General features: G+C 44.2%; 1 protein-coding gene across 2 annotated transcripts in view; it reads right to left on the bottom strand.

Moving 5' to 3' along the window:
* The window catches only part of Msra (methionine sulfoxide reductase A), a 329,950-nt gene that overhangs the window by 160,877 nt on the left and 148,735 nt on the right, over positions 1–20,338 (bottom strand). For both annotated transcript variants that reach the window (XM_076852263.1, XM_076852262.1), the window contains exon 3: positions 3,775–3,894. In XM_076852263.1, the coding sequence (XP_076708378.1) occupies positions 3,775–3,894 (120 nt within the window). The remainder of the gene's footprint in view (positions 1–3,774; positions 3,895–20,338) is intronic.

Genomic DNA, 20,338 nt, shown 5'->3' on the forward strand with positions numbered 1-20,338 from the left:
AATCCAATTTGAAGAGAATGACCCATGCAGACTAAACTCACAATAGACTGAGATATACATCTCAGAGTGACATTTTATTGAATTTGGAAAGAGAATTAGAACTGTCTGCCTGACTGATCTGTTCTCATTGCATTTTCTTGCTGTATACAATCACCACCAGAAGACAAAAAATGAAGATTCTACTGAGTGGATCAGAACAAGAGGTTAGTGATATAATTTCAAAGTGTCATGATGTTAGGTGGTATGGGTCTTCCCAGAGTATCCCAGAGGGTGCCACTGGGGTCTCCGTCCCCTCCCCTGGGCTGACCAACCTCCTCCTGAGTCCCCCCACCCACATAGCAGGGGAGCTCTCCACTCTGATTCAGGGCAGCATATTTATGCTCTCTCCCAATGGGCAACCTTACTGTGAACATAAGGAAATGTTAGCTCCTTATGTCTTCCACCTACATGGGGCTCCAGGCACATGTGTGGATGGAGGTGCCCGACATGCAACAGGCATCTTGCTTAGATGACAGCTGTCATGGTTTAGATGTGGTGTCCCCCAAAAGCTTGCATGTGAGCCAATGCAAAATGGTTCAGAGGAAAAATGAGAGTCTTAACCCAATCAGTGAATTAATCCCTGATGGAATTAACTGAGTGGTAACTGAAGTGGTAGGGCATGGCTGGAGGAGGTGGGAACTGGGGTGGGGCCATGGGGTATACATATCTGTATCTGGCTAGTGGAGTCTCTCTGCTTTCTGATCAGCATGTGAGCTGTTTCCCTCTGCCACACTCCTCTGCCAGGATGTTCTTTCTCACCTTGAGCCCTGAGGAATGGAGCCAGCCTTCCATGGACTAAGACCTCTGAAACCATGAGCCCTCAAATAAACTTTCTTTCTCTATAATTGTTCTGGTGGGTCTTTTAGTCACAGCAGCAAAATAGCTAATTAAAACAACAGTCAACTTCACCATGTGTCACTGCTGGGGCCACTCCCCTCTCATCTGTTCCTAGAAGTTGTACATCTTTTCCAGGTGCCTGATGGAGACTCTATCTTGGGTTTCACGGTCTCAGGGCCCTCAGTCTTCACAGGGAGACACCACTGGAGGTGAGGGCGTGCTAGCTGACCTCGTGTTTCTGCTCGCAGACGTGCTCACCCAGGCCCGCTGAGCTGTGCACACCCATGAGCAGGGTGCCTGGCCAGGGCCGCCGATCTGCACGCCGACAGTACATCTGTCATCCCCTGAGAGATCAGGGTGGGGTTTTGACAGCCCCCTTTCATAAACTGGCTCCTGACCCAAGAAACCAAGTGGTACCTTTGGCTCCAATGTGCTGCCACAAAAGAGAAGGAATTTGCATACAATAGTTCTTCTCCTTATAGTTCTTTTCTTGAAAAAGTAAAAATCAAAACCAAAAATCTTTACAAAATATTCATAGGTTGTGATCAAAGTTTGACCAACCCAAGAGTAAGCAATTTTGAAATGGATGCAAGTACTGGGACAGACTAGAGTTTCTCCCACACTGAACCTCAGCAATTATTACACCCCTTAGCAGAGTCTGGTTTCCCCAACACGTTGGGCAAGACTTTGTGCATGAGGGGGCAGAGGTGGGCAAGGCCTGACAGGCCACCTGACTTTTGTCTCCTGCACTCCTCTCCTCGGTCAGAAATCTGTAATTAGATGGTTACCAATAATTCCTCTAGCTGGGACTTTATTTCTCCTTCCCTGATATTCCCAGGGATTTGAAGCCTCTACCATCCCGAGCCAAAGGAACCACTCTATCACAGCCTCTTGTTACCCCTTTTATGATCAGGACAACAATAACAAATTCAGGGGAAAGAAATCATCTCTCCTTCCATGTTTGGGTTAGACCCAGTAAGTACCTCTTTCCAATCAGGAGCAAGTTTCCATGGCAACCACACTTCCTGAAGCCACCGCTAACTTAGCAGGAGTGTTGGCATCACACTTTACTAGCCTCCACAGTTCCCGTCTCCACCCATCGCCACAGACCTCTAATACCAGCTATTTGCATGAACTGGATCTTAAAGGGTTTGGTTATTTCCTTTCTAAACATCAGAAGGTCAAAAAAATTCTTTGGTATTTTCCTACAGTGATCATTCAAACACACATTAATATATCTAAAACTGCAGAAGAGGGATAGACCTGAAAGAGGGGTTGTGACTTGGTGCAGGGAGTGTGTGGAGATGAATGGAGAAGGGCTGGCAAGGAGCCCCAGACAGGAAATTTACACCATGGCAATGGTGTAAACTTTGAGCTGAGAGCAAACCAAGTGGGAATTCCAGCCACTGAGCACCCTCGGTGAGGAACCTATCCTCTCTGAGCCTCAACACTCCCTCTGCAAAAGATGGAAATCAACAGGCCTCATGGGAGAACTGTCTGGAAAAATGAAAGACATAAAAAGTGCCTCAAGATGAGGAGAACAGCACAAGCAATGGACATTGTGGGGTTTTCTAAGCCACAGTTTCATCGTAGGATGATAAGTCATGCCTGGAACCACAGGAAGGAATCTACTCATTTTCATTCCTAAGACTTGAGAGGATACACCTGGGCAATCTCCCCAGTTCATCTGAATCTATTTATAGCTCTGCGTAAGCATTGGTTTAATTTTGAAACCAATGCTTACTTTAAAAGATAAAGCTGCTTGTGTACTCTTAAATTCCATTTGTGTCAATGTGTCAGACGGCAGACCTAGTTGGACCTTCCCAGTTGGGATAGGATACAAAATATTCTGTTAAAAAATGAGCCTTCATACTACCTGACCTGGCAAGAAATAAAAGGAATTCATAAAGGCCAGAAACAAATCCAGAAAGGTAAGCTGGCACTGAACTAGAATGTTCCAAAGGGGGCATTTGCCTCTTCTCTGCAGAAAAGAGCATTTTTCTTTTCCTTTTTTCCCCCTCTCCTGTAAAGGGCCAGAGAGTAAACATCTCGGGCTCTTCAGACCATACAGTGTCTGTGGTCACCACACAACCCTGCTATTGTGACCAGAAAGTGTTCACAGGTAACATGTTTTTAAAATTGGGCACTGCTGTGTTTCCACAAAACCTTATTTACATAATCACACAGGGAGCGGGCGTGGGCTTCGGGCTGCGGTTTGCGGATCCCTGCGTGATAGTGTGGCTTTTCACCATTTTCCCTCCAGAAAACATGCCTTTCACATGAGCCATTTGAGCCACCAGGGGGGTCGTTGCACTGATTGCCCTGATCTCCTCACTTCCCTGTGTCCCTGAACCTTGCCTGGGCTGGTCTCTGGTCTCACACTGACCCTGGCCTAGACCATGGGACTTGCTTTGGCCAGTGGGACAACAGCAAGTGTGCCACAGTCAGAGAACGGGACTCCTGTCCTCCTGCTGTTCCTGGTCCTTGCATCCACCACTGTGTGGATTAGCCCTGTCCAGCGTGCCACACCCCCTGTCCCCATTATGCAGCCAATAGCACCGACTGCCAGACGCGACCAAGAGTGGCCAGTCCCAGCAGCCCACAGTGGACTGCAGCCCCGGAGAAAGAGCCTGGTGCTCCCAGCCCAGAGGGCACAGCAAGCTGGAAGCTACTGGGCTCTGGGTGGTTGACCAACAGCAAAGGCTAAATGATACCTCCCAGAGGAAGTTTGTTATCTTCTAAAAATGTAAAAGAAGCAAACAAGTATATTCACAGGGATGGTAAAGGGAAGCCCAAGGAAATATTAAACATAACTGCTATTTCCATGCTGAAGAGGCTCTCGTGCACTGGCAGGGACAGGCCTGTCCCTCCTAGTAACACACAGCACAGTCCTCCTACCTGAGCAGACTTCCTTGTAAGTGGGGTTGGGAGTGTAGCCTCCTGCGAAGCCCACTTGAGTCGAATATACTCCCTTCAGGTTCCAGAACTTCCTTTCGGCTCCCCAGAAACAGCCCATTCCTACAAAAAACAGAAGGTACAGGTTAATCCCCTTCCAAGGCGAGGTGCCCAGTGCACTGCAGTGCCTATGGGCCAGGACACAGAGCTTGACTTTGTCTTGTAAAGAAGGAGGGGTTTTAACCTTTAAAAATAATTTCATTTAAAGTTGTTTGTAAAGATGTCTCTGTTTTCACTGTACAAAAACTCACAAAGCCTTAGATTTTAATGGAATCAGGTCATCTATACCCTTCCCAATGACACAGTAAAAGGATAACTATTTTATGAATATTTCCATACTCAATTCATAAATTAATAGAAATTCATTCAATGAACAGCTTTCTGGTCATATTTTTAAAATATTTTAACAAACAAGTGTAGCACTACATTGCTGATTTTTAATGGAGAAACTTACAAAATCAACATAGATTGATGCAGAATTTCCAATGAACCATTTTGCATACGTGCTCAGTTTTTAAAAATTTTTAAAGTCACTGTAAATTTGCATGTGTTAAATCACTTATTACCCACATATCCAATCTTTTGAATTCTATTACTGAATATAATAAATGGAGGGGGACAGGGGGAAGGAAGGGAAGGAACAACCACAAACTCACTCACAAAAGTCCACTCCATTCAGCAGGGAGCAGCATGTTCTCCCAACAGGTACAGCTTCCTCAAACACCTGGTGGAAGCAGGCCCAGCCCAGGAGCACAAGCACCGCTGCTTCATCATGTCCTTGGGTCACACACAGGGACTCCCATTTCTACCCTAAGCTTCTGGACTGCCCAGTACAACTGCTATGACACGCCCATCTCCAGAGGTAGCAAGACAGATGCCTCACTCACACTGTACTCAGCTTTTTTAACTCACACATAACTAAGATGAGCAACAGTTGGTAAGCTAATGTATGCCTCCTACTCATAATCGCCAGATTTGATAGACTTAATGACAGAGCTGTAAGAAAATTTAGTTTGCTGACATTCTTGACATTCATTTAATATTCTATTTTTAAAATTCAAAGCAACAATAAATAGCCATAATATGATGTTCATGAAGTTATACATTATACAAAAATATTCTACTTGCTAAAATGTGAGGGGAAATCTACCACCCAAAAATAGGTTAATAGTTTTAAAATATGATAGAGCCAAATAATTAAATTCAATGCAGTAAAAATTACTGTTGTGATAATGTTGCAACATGGAAATATGCATGTGATTATATCATAATTATCTAAGGCTAAATTAAAAAGGAAAAACACAATTATATGCATGTTTTTATTATAACTATAAAAATATTCACACCAAAATAGACTGGAAGGAATTGTACTGAAGTTATAACCATGAGAATATTATAGTGGTGAGAATGGAGAAATACTTTCTCATTTTAAAAGTTTTTCTGTGATAGAGTTCTATCACTTTAAAAATGAAAGGCATATATTTTTTTAAAAAAATTCAAAGAAATAATAGAAGCATATATATTACTTGAGTTACAAACTACTACAGTATTTCTCCTGTTTACAAGTGAATTATTTATTACTAGTGATTATAAATAAATGTTTTCTGAGTGTGTATTAAAATTGAGTATCCCCTGTCTCTGGCAAAAGGATTCAGCACAAATTTTACTTTGCTGTTCCCTGGGACAGGGGACTGGTGCTACAGAACCTCTGGAGGACAGGGAAACAGTGAGCTCAACACTACTGGACCTCAGCAGCCTCAAAGCCATGCAGGAGTCGTGCAGGTGCCACACTGGAAGCACCCCGCCTGACGTTCAGGAGTCCATGGGGTTCAGTGAATAAAATATTTCTATTGCACAATGACTCATAACAACAGTACCAAAGAGTGTCACATCTCTAACACTGTACATACAAGGGACATGACAGGCTTCAGTAGCCAGCCAACCAGATCTTGGTCTCCAATTCTCCCAGGTAACTCTTGATGGTTCAGGCCATCTCTCTTCATGGTACCATAGTCCACCCCCACAACACACACACACACACACACCTTATCTTAAGTTTTGTTTTCTGAGATTTCAATCTCCTTAGACAATCATGGTCTGAAAATATTGAATGAAAAACTCCAGAAATAAATAATTAAATTGCTTGCCATTCTGAGTAGTGTGATGAAATGTCACTGTCCCCTCTTTCCCACCTGACACATGAATTATCCCTTGGTTTAGCGTATCCACGTGGCGTGCACTACCTGCCTGTTAGTCACTCATTAACCATATCAGTTATCCGATTGGCTGTTGTGGTATCACAGCACTTATATTCAAGAAACCCTATTCTTAGGCTGGGGTTGTAGCTCAGCGGTAGAGCGTTTGCCTAGCATGTGCGAGGTCCTGCGTTCGATCCTCAGCACCACATATAAATAAATAAAATAAAGGTAATGTGTCCAACTACAACTAAAAAAACAAATATTAAAAAAAAAGAAACCCTATTCTCCTTACTAATAGCCCCAAAGTATAAGGCTAGGAATGCCAGCAATTTAGATACGCCAACAAGAAGCCAGAAATACTGCATATATAATGTTCACTGCTATCTGCGGTTTCAGGCTCCATGGGGGTTTTGTCAAAACTTTAAATATTCTTGACCAAACAAAACATTAGTTATAAGTAAAAAAGCAGTTCATCCTTTTTTAATGTTTAATAGGGATCAAGAAATGGCCATGTTGCAGGGAGGACAACCAGACTGCCACTGGGCCAAGGCCTCCAAAGTGCCACCTGTGGCTGACAGAACTGGTGTGAGATCAATGGACACGTATTTGGAGAGGCGCTGACTTAGGACAGGGGTTGTCAGAACAACAACTCCTCCTGTAAGCAATGTCTTATCTCACGGCTTGCAGTATGGCAGAGCATTCAATTTTGGGGTTTTGAGTGTGAGAGCATGTGTGTTTAAACAAAGAAAACAAGCTTATTTATGGAAGAATTCCTCCCAACTTTCAATAATCAAAAGGAGTTTTATCATCAAATAAAATACAATATTCACTATATTATTTTAAATACTCACATTTTAACCTATTTTTAGAAAATAAAGCACAAATACAGAAAAAACACATGAAACACATTTCTGAAAGCACTATTAGATTAGGCAAACATCTTGTGACCACCATCCACAACCCTCCCCAAAGTAACTCCTATTGACTTTTATAGTAATTCCTTCCTGTGTGTCTTTATATTTTTATCATCTAAGAGTCCATCTCTGGCATTAGATTAGCTTTTTTTTATTTTAAAATTTTGGTGCACTTTTAAGTCCTTTCCATTGACAAGTCCCGCTTCAATTATTTTCCTTTTTATTTGTCGGCTAAAGAACACAGGCTACTTGACCTGCATCACGATGTGCCTCAACTTGCTCCTGTCCTCAGAGGCAACTTCCTGCGCTGGTTCTTTAGATGGGAAAAGGCATTTCAAAACCATAATGTGGGTACGACTGATGCTCACCACTGAATGACCACCCAGGGGAATCCTGGGGACTATGCGCTAAAATTGACCATCGAGAGCCAGCCCAGTGGGTGCAGCCACAACCCATCATGGAAGAGAAGTTATACCCAGGATCACACGTGAGCAGGTTGTGTGAACAGGTGGCCAGCCTCCCCAGCATGTACTGGGGTGTGCCCACACCGTCCCTCACTCCGTACCTGTGGCTGAATGGGGACTCTGTAAACCGGCTAAAGGACAAGGTAAAGGCCTTTTTGTTTTGTTTTGTTTTGATTTGCTTTGTTTATGGCTCATTATGTGAGAGCAAGTCAAACATACCTAACAGCCACACTGTGGGATCACTTAGGAGTGGCCAAGAAAGACAGTGGTAAGGGAAAACCCTCCCAATTGGTAGCCTTTAGGAGCACACAGTTACCCACCTGTGGAAGAAGTAGCCCACTTTTAGTCCACACGTGGGCTCATGGACAGTAACACATGGCTTGGTTGACTAGTCAGGGCAGAAACAAAAAAGTCCAGAAGATCAGGAACAAAGAACCCAGGATGCACACAGGAGTGCGCGTCTGCAACGTGAAGATCTTTGTACCACACATTAATGCTGACCAAAGTGCACCCACCACGACAGAGGCACTAGCCAACAAAGAAGAGGCAATGGGCTGGCCAAGGGATGTTGGCCAGCTTCTTCAGCCACCCTAGTACTGGCAATATGGACACAGGAGCAATGTGGCCATGTGCAAGAAATAGGCTTTACATGAGCCCCAGAGCATAGACCCCCTCTCACCAAGTCTCATCTAGCTGCTGCCACCACTAAACACCCAATACGATAGCAACAGAGATGGTCACCAGGCACCTTACATAGCACTATTTCTTAAGGGGATCGATCCACCACGAGGGGCCAAGGGGTGAGAGAACTCATGTATGTTCACGTAAGAGACAGGTACTCCTGGAATGGGTCTGCCTCTTCTGCCTTCAGGGGCTCAACAACATGCTGTCAGGTTAGAGCAGGTGACTGACTTCATAGCAGAGGGGACACATCTGTGGCTCGTGACACAGTTCCACCTATTCACTATACAGTGCACTGCCCAGAAGCTGTTGTCTGGAAAAAGCACCAAGACATGGGGATAGACCAACTCAGAGATGGCACTCTGAGGGTGTGTGCCATCCTTCAGGACACAGGATAGGCCCTCCCTGAAAGACCCCAAAGACACTGGCATGCCATGCCACCCAGAAGACAACGCACGTTTGAAAGCAAGGGGTGGAAACAAGATTAGTTGCTTTTACCATTCTCGGTGACCCACCGGGGGCTTTGTTCTTCCTGTCCCCACAACTCTTGGCTCTGTGGGGTTAGAGGACCTGACCCCCAAAGGGTGCACTTTCACTAGGGCACACAGCAAGAGCCCATCACAGTCATCTGCTACCGTTCTCGTCTAGGCACTCTGGGTGGAAAGAGCTTGCCGGGTGTCACTGAGCCAGACTGTAAGGGAGATTCCTGTTTTGCCATAGTTTTGCAAGGATTTGGTGTTACAAGTTATATACGATTTGCCAGTTGGCTGGGTTTTAAGTGGCATCTCACTGTGACTTTAATATAAACGTGGCTAATTAACAGTGAGGTCAAGGATCTTTACATGTTGTATATTGGCTGTTTACATTTGCTCTTTCATAAATTGTCTTTGTTCATTTTTCTATGAGGTTGCTATGTTTTTCATATTTGTTATAATTTCAATATGTTCTGAATACTATTTTTGCCCATTATTTATTTTCGGATATTGTGTCTAATTTGCCTTTTATCTTTGGTTATGATGCCTTCTTTCACACAGAAGTTTTCAATTTTAATGTGGTTAAATTTCTATCTTTTCCTTTTTCACAGGTATTTTTTGTATCTTGCATAATAACTCCTTACATACATAAAGATTATAAAGACAATATCCTGTATTTTCAGAAGCTTTAAAATTTTGTTCTTCATTTTAGGCTGCCAATCTATCTGGAAGTAATTCTGTATAAGGTATGAGATTGGGATTCAATTTATTCTTTTTTTTTTTTTTTGGTACCCAGGATTGAACTCAGGGGCAGTTGACCACTGAGCCACATCCTCAGCCCTATTTTGTATTTTATTTAGAGACAGGGTCTCACTGAGTTGCTTAGTGCCACGCTATTGCTGAACTGGCTTTAAACTCACGATCCTCCTGCTTCAGCCTCCCAAGTTGCTGGGATTTCAGGCATGTGCCACCATCCCAGGCTCAATTTACTCTTTTATATGGATAACCAAATATTCCCCAAAGTGGTATTTATTAAATATTCCATTCTTGCTGCACTTCTCTCTAATGTCACCTCTATCATACATCATTGAGTGGTCCTGTTCCTGGGACCTCTATTATGCCCCTCTCATTTGTCTATTCCTACACTGGTACTTTACTGCTTTTCATTCATTCAACAACTATTACAGTGCAGTGCCTGCTGTATACCAGAAGGTGTTATAGGAACTTGGTACGCATGAGTGAACAAAACAGACAAGATCCTACTCTCTTGTAGGGCATACACTCTGGTAGGGAAGAGAAAAGAAATACTAAAAATAACAAATATGTAGATGATGTAGTAATGAAGAGGTTAAAGAGAGCTATAAAAAATAAGGAGAGCAGAGTCAGATCAGGAATGATGGGAAGGATCAAGTTTCAATAAGGTATTCAAGGTGGTCCTTTTAGTAAGTGCAGACAAGTTGACAAATTGCTTAAATCTGTTTATGTCTGAAAATGTTTATCCTTTGTCCTATCAGTTGAGTTTAGCTGGGTATAAATTTCAAGATTTCATCAGTACTTTACAGGTGCTAGTCTATTGTCCTCCCATGTTGACTGAAGACAAGTCTGCTGTCAGTCTAAATGTCATTTCTTTGTAGGCAATCTATCTTCATAGTTTTAATTTTTTCATTATTCTTAATATTCTGGAGTTTAGTTTTGATATGGCTAGATGTTATTACTTTTTATCTACCTTGCTTAGGGCTTAAAATGTACTTTCAATATGATCATTTGTGTCTTCCTTCCATTCTAGAAAATTCCCAGCTATTGTACCCTCAAATATTGTTTCACCATCATTCCTGCCATTCTGTTTCTCTGGAATTCCTGAATATGCCAATCAATGAATCTCAAATTATTCTTCATGTCTCTGTCTGCTGAAGAAAGGAAAGTAGGAAGGGAGGGAGGAGGGGGGAAGGAGGGAGACATTACTTGCTGCCCTATTTCAGTTGTCCCAGAACCATTCACTAGGAATATTCACCAAGCCCCTCATGAACTGGGTTCCATCTAAAAATCCACATATAGAATTGTTTCAATAGTTTAATTTCAAATTTTATCATTTTTATTTAGTTTGCCAATTTTCTATTATAGTTTCTTCATCTATCTTCTTGAATATCCTAAACATACAGATTTTAAAATGCTTTTTAGTTTGTCCCCTAAAGTTAGTTTCATTAGTAAACACATATTTCACTTACTGATATGGTTGGTTTCCCTCTTACTATTAGGTTACCTACAGGCACTGGAATTGGACTTGCAGGTTCTTTTTAAGGAGCTGCAACACACATGGGTGTGTCAGCCTGGGCAGAAGGCAGGAGGCCAGAAGCACTTCAAGGGCACCTACATGACAGTCGTCACAGTGTCCGGGGTTCTTGCTAAAGCAGCAGTTGCAACAAGAGACTGGTGGACCCAGAAGACCTGAAGTGGAGCACCAGAGGGTCTCTTACACAATGTATCTAACTTGCACTTTAGAGAATATTTTATCCAAAGGTGATGCTGGCCTTTGGAAGTCACAGATGCAATAGATTTACTTGCCACTACTACCACCTAAGAACCTCTAAAAGACACCCACGTTCTATAGGAATAAAGTTTTAAATTGAAGAGGGTAAAGATTTAATAATACATAATTTAAACACCTAAAAGATTTAAAGAACAGATAAAATTACAACTGGGAGACTATCAGACTCACATCTTTGGCGCTATCATTAAACATTCTTTATAAGAATGCTCCAGAAGTTCCTCTCTGGGGGAGGGTGTTGTTTGCCCCTTTAGAATTACCCTTAGTTTTTGTCATTTCTCATAAATATTTGTATGTGGGATTTTTTATATTTGTGGGACTTACTTTATTTTCTTTCAAGATTTGTGATGCTCACATGAATTCCTTGGAAAGAACTTTTAAAAGACATCAAAATTTCAGAAATCCTTTTCCCAAATCACATTAACAGTGCATTTTTTGACCTAACTAGTGAAAATCTGCGATTGTGATTGCTAAAATGCTATTTTCTGAAAATGTCAGAGGCCAATGGCTGCCTCTGTGGCCCCATGAATGCAGCCCTCGGTATCTGCCGTGTCCTCATGGGCCTACTACGCAAACTGGCCAGGGCCCGCTCTCTACCAGCACGCCCCATGCTCTGCTAACTGGCAGACCCCTTTCTCCAGCTCTGCCTACTGGGGACCTGCACAGAACAACCCTCAGACAGCAGATGGGGCGGGAAGAGCAGTCTGTGTTGTCAGAGTGGAAACCAACAGGGAGGCTGGGCTCCCACAGGAGCATGTGCGGCCACCACATGCTCCCGCGACACCGTCCAAATGCTGCCTCTCCCAGCTCTTTCCCCAGGTTCAGGCTGCTCAAGGAGCACAGTCATGCTCACAGTGATTGGGAGCTTCCAGGGTCCCTTGCTAAAACAGCAGCTATAGGAGAAAGGTGGACCCCAGAAGACTGAAGTGGAGCCTAAGAGGAGTCTTCACAGATGTATCTAAGTTGCATTTTAGAGGGCTACAGCTGCCACTCGGATGCTAGAAACACAGAGAAGAAGCAGGAACAACCCAGCCGCTCTGTGTCTAAGGCTGCATCCCCCCGCCCCCCCCCACCCCCACATAACCTCAAAATTCCTGCCAGTTCAAGGAGCACAATCACTTTGCCTTTTTATGGTCCTGTAAAGCACACTTAACTACTTTTTTCCATTTTCGAAGCAACATTTTTCTATATAGTTGAAAATGGTTTCTTAAATTGAGACACATGGCCTCCACCACCCACCTAACAGAGCTTCTGGAAGAACGGGCTCTGAGTGTCTGCCGGGACCTACACCAGGAAGGCTCCCTGGCACCATATTTCAGGACAGCTCATGCCAGATGGACAGCCAGAGGCATCCTCTGTGCATCCTCTGAGGTCTCTGTGGGTTTCACTGGCACCCCTCAGAGGAAAGCTGAGTCCCCGTCCTGTCTTCTCTGTTTTGTCCCAACCTCAACGGCTTCGTTGCCTCCTTCTCTCTGCTCCTTTCACCAGCTGGACGGTGACCACCGCACCCCACCAGCCTTCCCTGCTCAGCTCAATTCCATTGCAAATGCCCTCCACCATCTTCTAGGTCCACCTTCGCCACACACACGCTCAGGGGTGTCACTTTCTCTTCTTTAAGACCACGGATAGGTAATATGCAAGAATTTTTGAAAATAATAAATTTTGATCTGATGATTCTACTTCTAAAAAGAGGTTGCAAGAAAATATTCTACAAATACCAATTTTTAGGAATGTTTCTAATAGTATTATTCATTATAGTAATAAATCTGAAACAACTCAAAATTTCAGTATTAGAGAAAGTACTTAAAAGTATTTAATAGATGATGCTCTACCCACAATTTGGAGTAGACTATTACATATTCATTTTTCTAACATTATTTAATTACGTGTAAAAGTGTTTAAAAGATGACATTAAGAAGGAAAAAGCTTCCGGGCACAGTGACACACACCTGTAATCCCAGCAGCTCAGGAGGCTGAGGCAGGAGGACCGTGAGTTCAAAGCCAGCCTCAGCAACTTAGCAAGGCCCTAAGCAATTCAGTGAGACCCTGTCTCTAAATAAAATAGAAAAAATGGCTGGGGATGTGACTCAGTGGTTGAGCATCCCTGAGTTCAATCCCCAGTACCCCCAAAAAAAGAAAAAGAAAAAGAAAGCAGAATAAAAAATGTATGAAGAACTTTTTCATGTTTAATGTATATATATACTGAAAAATGGATCCAAGGGAAATAAACCAAAGGTTTTCATTGTCTTCTTTATATTCTTCAGAATTTTCCAAATATCTACAAGTATGTATCATCTGTTATACTCAAAGGAAGTTATTTAAAAAGTTTATATGGCAAGGCACAGTGGCACACACTTATAATCCCAGTGGCTCAGGAGGCTGAGGCAGAAGGATCAAGAGTTCAAAGCCAGCCTCAGCAACTTAGGGAGGCCCTAAACAACAACTTAGTGAGACCCTGTCCACTTAAAAAAAGTGGGGGGACTAGTGATGTGGCTCTGTGGTTAAGTGTCCCTGGGTTCAATCTCCAGTACCAAAAAAAAAAAAAAAAAAAGTTTATATGGCTTGAGATTGACAGTTTAGAGGGAAATCAAATAAATACAATGTTGCTATAATACTTACCTCCAGTTGTTCTGTGCATTTTTATGTATTTGCCAAATGGTCTCTAATCAGCAGGGGTCACTTTTCTAACCATCAAAATTGAAGTTCTAAGACCCACAGCCCATCCTTGGCCACACTGGATCCCTTTCCCATGACTACCCTCCGGCTCATCACAACGATCCACACTGTGCATCCTCCACCTTCACCTGTGGAAATCCTGTCCACCCGCACAGAACAATATCAGATCTCATGTTCTTCCGTTAGTGTTTCCAGAATCCAAGCTGATACACAGTCTCTCTTCTTGAACTCCAAAGCATGTCCAAGGCCTCTTCACGCAGGTATTTATACAGTCATTCCTATGAGTGATTATGGGATTCCTTGGAAGCCCCTCTGTCCCTCTGCCATCTGACATGGTCCTTTTATGTCTAAGACTTGGGGTAAAGAGTTCTGTTGAACCGGAAATCTGTGAAAATTTAACAGACCTTTCTTTGGGGGGAGGGGTATTGAACCCAGAGGCACTTTACCACTGAGCCACATCCCCAGCCATATTTATTTTTTTTTATTTTGAGTCAAAGTCTCACCAAGTTGTTTAGAGCTTCATTTAGTTGCTGAGGCTGCCTTGAACTTGTGATCCTCCTGCCTCAGCCCCCACGTTGCTGGGTTTACAGACACACCTCACACGCCTGGCTTAACAAACCATCTTTACCCTTAAGATGGAGTCCACAGTGGTGGGACGCCTGGAAACCACAACAGGGTTGTGTGAGAGCTCAGCCCCTCCCTGAAGGCTTTGCACATGCAGACCCAAGGACATGTGGGGAAAATGTTGTTCTGAACACAGAATTAAAAACAGCTCTCATTCTGCCTGTCCTTTCCTCTTCTGAGTTCCTGGGGTGTCCTGATGTGGATTCAGAAGTACCAAGCAAGCAGCACTGCAGTCAGCCCCGGGGCTAAAGCGCACCCACCCTGGTGACCTCAGGAGAGCACCCATGTGCCCTAAACCTATTTCCTCTGCATGAGCTAGAGACACAGTGCGCACAGAGTCCTCAGGGCACTGGGAGAACACCAGCAAAGTGTCAAGCACACAGCAGGTAGTCAGTAAGCGCTGGTTTCCGCTGTTCCTCGTGTTCCCGTGTGCTCCACCTCTGCGCTACTTCTGAACCCAGATGCTTTCCTCACATGTCTGCGTTCTCACTGCCTCTGCCCAACGTCAGGTGTCTGTCACCCCAAACCTGCAAAGAATGCTGGTGTCAGCCAGGGCACTAGAGTTGCGTGTCACTGGGTGACACGCAGGGATGTCTGAAGTTTCAATTTGCCTCTGGAAAATGAGAGAAATGAAATTATTGCCAACATTCAGTTTGACCATCAAGTGATCCTGCGACGCTCTGTGCAGCCCTGGGAACTGAAGACTCTTTTCCTTTTTCATTCTCAACTTCAATTGTGACTCTCTAATTGTCAAAGTGAGCAAATAATTTTTTTCCTACAAATAGTGAATAACCTCGAATCCTTCTCCTCATTTGGCAGGGAGGAGGGGAAGGGGAAGGGATAGAGGAGGCTCTCTGGGAGCACCTGTCGCCCTGCGTCTCTGTGCGCACGGGCCCCCTTAACCCTACAAGGATGACCTCATCACCCCACTTCCAGGAAGAGAAAATGGAGATTGGAAGAGGTTAGGTCCCTTGCCTAAGGAACAGAACCAAGGCACCCCGAGTCACCCCAGCAGGCCTGGCTGCAAGCTGAGGTTCCCACACGGCACTTGCGTCTGTGGAGACTGAGGAACAGCCTCCCTGGCTCCCTGCACAGACCCGGGGACTCGGGGAACAGAACCCAGCCTGTGTGGCCCTCAGAAGGAGCATGGCCTTCACTGGCTGTAACTGAAGCCCATGTGAAGGGTCAGCACTGACGCCCTGCTCCACGCACGGCACGTGTCCAGGGTGCTCCTTCCCCAGAGCCCTGTACTTTTTACAGGACAGGATGACACAAGATGAGAGCTCTGCCCAGGGTGACAGACTGGCACTCAGATTCAGCCACAGCTGGACAGCGTGGCCTTTCAAGGGAGGAGGCTGGACAGAGAGCAATGGCCTGGTACACCCAAGGGGCAACTCGGAAGGCTGGAGAGCAAGGGGCAGCAGGCCCTGAGACAGACAGCCACAGAGCCGACTGTGGCCCAGGCAAGTCTCTGCCTGTCCACGTCCAGCAGGGGCAGGGTTCACCGCCAGATCTCGGCTCTAAAATGCCAGAAAATGAACATGCGGTCAAAACGGGAAGTCTCCATCCAGCTTCCCGCCGGCTCCGCTTGAAACAAGCCCATATCAGGTCGAGCGCCCCCAGCCACCTTCCTCCCACTAGTCTTGCTTGAAAACTACAGAATTTAAAAACACTTCCTGCTAATATGAGAAATCATTTAGCAATTAGGGTCTGATTGATATTCTCAATATTTGATGACAACTAATTACTCTGTGTCCACATCAGTGCCTAGTGCTGCTTTAATTTGATTAAGCATTCCTTTGGTCTTTCCCTAATTTAAAACGTGCCCATGTATGCACGGGCACGTGCCACTGTGACTTTGCACTGATTAATCCAGTTCCAGGGTCTTTACACACACTGCAGGAGCTCAGCCGTCCCCCGGGAAGGTTCTCTCAAGAGCACGAGGTCCCCTTCACCAGCAGGTTCAAGAAACAACTCCGAGATTAGACGGGCCCTTCCCTCTCGGCTCACTTAGGTTCCTGTCACACCATGGCAGGCGGCTGTCCAGTCATTACCCTGCACCTGCAGACGGAGCCCAGGCCTCCTCCAGGATCAGCCAGAAAGGTCAGCTGGAAAGTTCTTCCAAGCCCTGGTGGGTCCCCCTTCACTCTGCTCCCCTCCTCGAGGTCACAAAGGATGAAACTGGACCAAGTCGGCCCCTCTTCCTCACAACAACCCACCGGACCTGGCCCTGTGAGGACGGCTCTGGGAACTCCAGGACCTCCCCCCCTCCGCCAAGCTGGACACAAGTCTCCATTCCTATGAGGGATTATGGGCTCCTCATTAGACACCCTTTGGGGTCTGCTTGTCACTTGCTCACCTCAGAATGTATCACTGAGAGTCTGCAGCCCTTAAAGGACCCTGGGCAAGGACAAAGCTGGAGGCATCACAATACCCAGCTCCCAAGCACACCAAAGTCACAGTGGCCACACAGCGTGGCACAGACCAACGGGCAGAACAGAGACCAGAAATCAATTCACGCATTACACACAACTGGCTCTTGACCAAGGAGCCAACAGTGAATAGTGGGGAAATAATGTCCTCTTCAATAAATAGTTCTGTAACCCATACACGGAAGAACAGAATCAGACCCCGATCTCACCATATAAAAATCAATTCAAAAGGGATCAAAGACAAATGAAGATTCAAAACTATGACCAGAAGAAAACATACTGGAAATGCTTTGGAACATTGGTATGAGCAAAGATGTTTTAGGGAAAAAAACTTCAAAAACAGAGGCAAAAAATGCAAAAATAAATGGGGTTATATTAAATTAAACCACTTCTACACAGCAAAGGAAACAATCAATGGAGTAAAAGACAACTTGCAGAACTGGATAAAACATTTGCAAAGTATTCATCATCTGATAAGGGATTAATATTCAGAAGTAATAGAGAACTCCACTCCACAGCAATAATAATAGTAATAGTAATAGTAATGATAATCTGATGTTAAAATGGCACAGGATCTGAATTAACATTTTCAGAAGATGACATACAATGACCAACAAGTACATAAAAAAGTGCCCAACATCAGGGCTGGAGTTGTGGCTCAATGGCAAAGCACTTGCCTAGCACATGTGAGGCGCTGGGTCCAATCCTCAGCACCACATATAAATAAATAAAATAAAGGTATTACATCCATCCACAACATTTTTTTTTAAAGTGCCCAACACTACCAATCATTACGGAAGCAGAAATCAAAACCACAGTGAGATATCATCTCATCCTAGTTACAATGACTATAAATCAAAAACACAAAAAGTAAATACAGGTGATGGTGCCGACAAAGGAAAACTGGTATCCACTGTCTTTGAGAGTGTATATTAGTGCCACCATCATGAAAACAGTACGGAGATCCCTCAAAAACTTAAAAATTGAACTACCATGTGATCTAGCAGTCTTTCTTCTGGGTATATATATCTGAAGGAAATGAAATAGTGTATCCAAGAAATACTGTATTGCCGTGTTCCCTGCAGTACTAGTCCTAATAGCCAAGATATGGAGTCAGCCCAAGTGTCCACCAGTGGATAAATGGAGAAAGAAAACGTGAGCTCCATCATGTCAGCCTAGGAGCCAACTTCCCTAACAAGACTCCTGAAGCACAGGAAGTAAAATCAAGAATCAAAAGGGATGACGTCAACTAAAAAGCTTCTTCACAGCAAAGGAAACAATCAAGAACATGAAGAGAGAGCCTACAGAATGGGAGAAAATCTTTGCCACCTGCACCTCAGAGCATTAATCTCCAGGATTTATAAAGAACTCAAAAAAAAAAAAAAAAAGCCAATCAATAAATGGGCAAAGGAATTGAATAAACACTTCACAAAAGAAGAAATACAATCGGCCAACAAATATATGGAAAATTTTTCAATATGTCTAGCAATTAGAGAAATGCAAATTAAAACTACACTGAGATTTCATCTCACTTCAGTCAGAAGGGCAATTATCAAGAATACAAATAACAATAAATGTTGGCCAGGATGTGGGGGGAAAGGTACACTCACACTTTGCTGGTGGGACTACAAATTGGTGCAACCACTCTGAAAAGCAGTATGGAAATTCCTCAGAACACTTGGAATAGAACCACCATTTGACCCATCTATCCCAATCCTCAGTTTATACCCAAAGGACTTAAAATAATCATACTACAGTAATGCAGCCACATCGATATTATAGCAACTCAATTCCCAATAGCTAAGCTATGCACCCAACTAAGGTGCCCTTAAACAAATGAATGGATAAAGAAAATATGGTATATATGAACAAATGAATATTACTCAGCCATGAAGAAGAATGAAATTATGGCATTTTCCAGTAAATGGATGGATCTGGAGATCATCATGCTAAGTGAAATAAGCCAATCTCAAAAAACCAAAGGCCAAATGTTCTTTCTGATATTCAGATATGGACTCACAATTGGCAGTGGTGTGGGGAGTGGAGGCTCACTGGATTAGATGGGAGCATCAGGGGAAAGGAGAGAGATTGGGATGGGAAAGACAGTAAAATTAATTGGATATCTCTTTCCTTATATTCATATATGAATACATGACCAGTATAACCATGTACAATCACGAAAAATGGGAAGTTTTACTCCATGTATGTATGTTATGTCAAAATACATTCTACTGTCATGTATAACTAAAAAGAAGACATTAAAATTTTTTTAAATGTGGTTTAGGAACACAATGGAATACTACTCAGCCATAAACAAAATGAAATTCTGTCATTTATAGCAATGTGGGTAAGCCTGGAAGATGTTATGTTAAGTGAAATAAGCCAGGCACAGAAAGGCAAATATTATTTTCATCTGTGGCACTAAAAAAGTTGAGCTCATAGAAGTAGAGAGTACAACAGTGGTTACCAGAGGCTGGGAAAGGAAGCAGGAGGGGGACTGAGAGAAGTTGGCCCGTGGGTGTGGAGTTGCACTGGGGAGGAAGGAGTGTGTGATGGTGTTGGAATGTTGTTCACCTAAGGAGTACTGGAAACCAGGCTGCAGGCTACCTACCACAGAGGGGAAAGGTCATCCACTGTAAAGAGCTTGGCCCCATCACAATGCCAACCCTCAGAAGATTCCAGAAGGCCCCCGTGATGTCCTCTGAAAGTCCCTATGCAGGTTTTTACTCCTCTAATCAAATATTCTTTTCTTCAAGTTAAAATTTTCAAACTATTTCTTACTCAACCGTGTATACATTAAGTCACTGAATTACAAGGACTTTTCTCCTGTTGCCCATATGCAGAACATGCTCATTCACTCATCTCACAAGATATTTAGAGGAAGGGGCTGATTTGAGAGTATGGAAGACAAAATCCAGAACCTTTCAGCAAAATGTCTACAAGACAGGAAGAGGAGACCACCCACTCAGAATGCAGGCACAGTGCAAGGTGGGAGCCCTTACCTGATGAGGGGAGGCGCAAGGAGGGGCGGGGGGGGGGGGTTGGTCACTGAGAGCTGACAGATGGGCAGGCTGCAGCCAAGGACCGGAAGGGTATGGAGTGGCTAAGGAGGTCCGCCACAGGGGGGCTGGGAAGCAGTATCCCCCGGGGCAGGTGGAGCAGCGCAGCTGTCTCTAGAGACAAAGATGTCCCAGCAAGGGAAGGACCTGACCACAGCCGAACTCTGGGAAGGACCTGACCATGGCTGAACTCTGAGAAGCCCCTCTGGGGGAAATCCTGGGATCTCTCAAAGATGACAGATTGGCAAAGGGACTCAGCTCCTCCACAGGACTGCAGGCCCATCACCACCTGGCCTAGGCCACCACCTCCCACCCTTTAAGACTGAGCCCCCGCCCCCCTAGGGAAAGGGACTCACACTTGTGATACCTCTGGCGACTGGAGTCCTGCTCCCACATGTTGAAGTAAGACATTGGAGAAGCTCGCCGAGGCAAGCATATAAA

This window comes from Callospermophilus lateralis, chromosome 4, assembly GCF_048772815.1.
Source record: "Callospermophilus lateralis isolate mCalLat2 chromosome 4, mCalLat2.hap1, whole genome shotgun sequence".
Taxonomy (NCBI): domain Eukaryota; kingdom Metazoa; phylum Chordata; class Mammalia; order Rodentia; family Sciuridae; genus Callospermophilus; species Callospermophilus lateralis.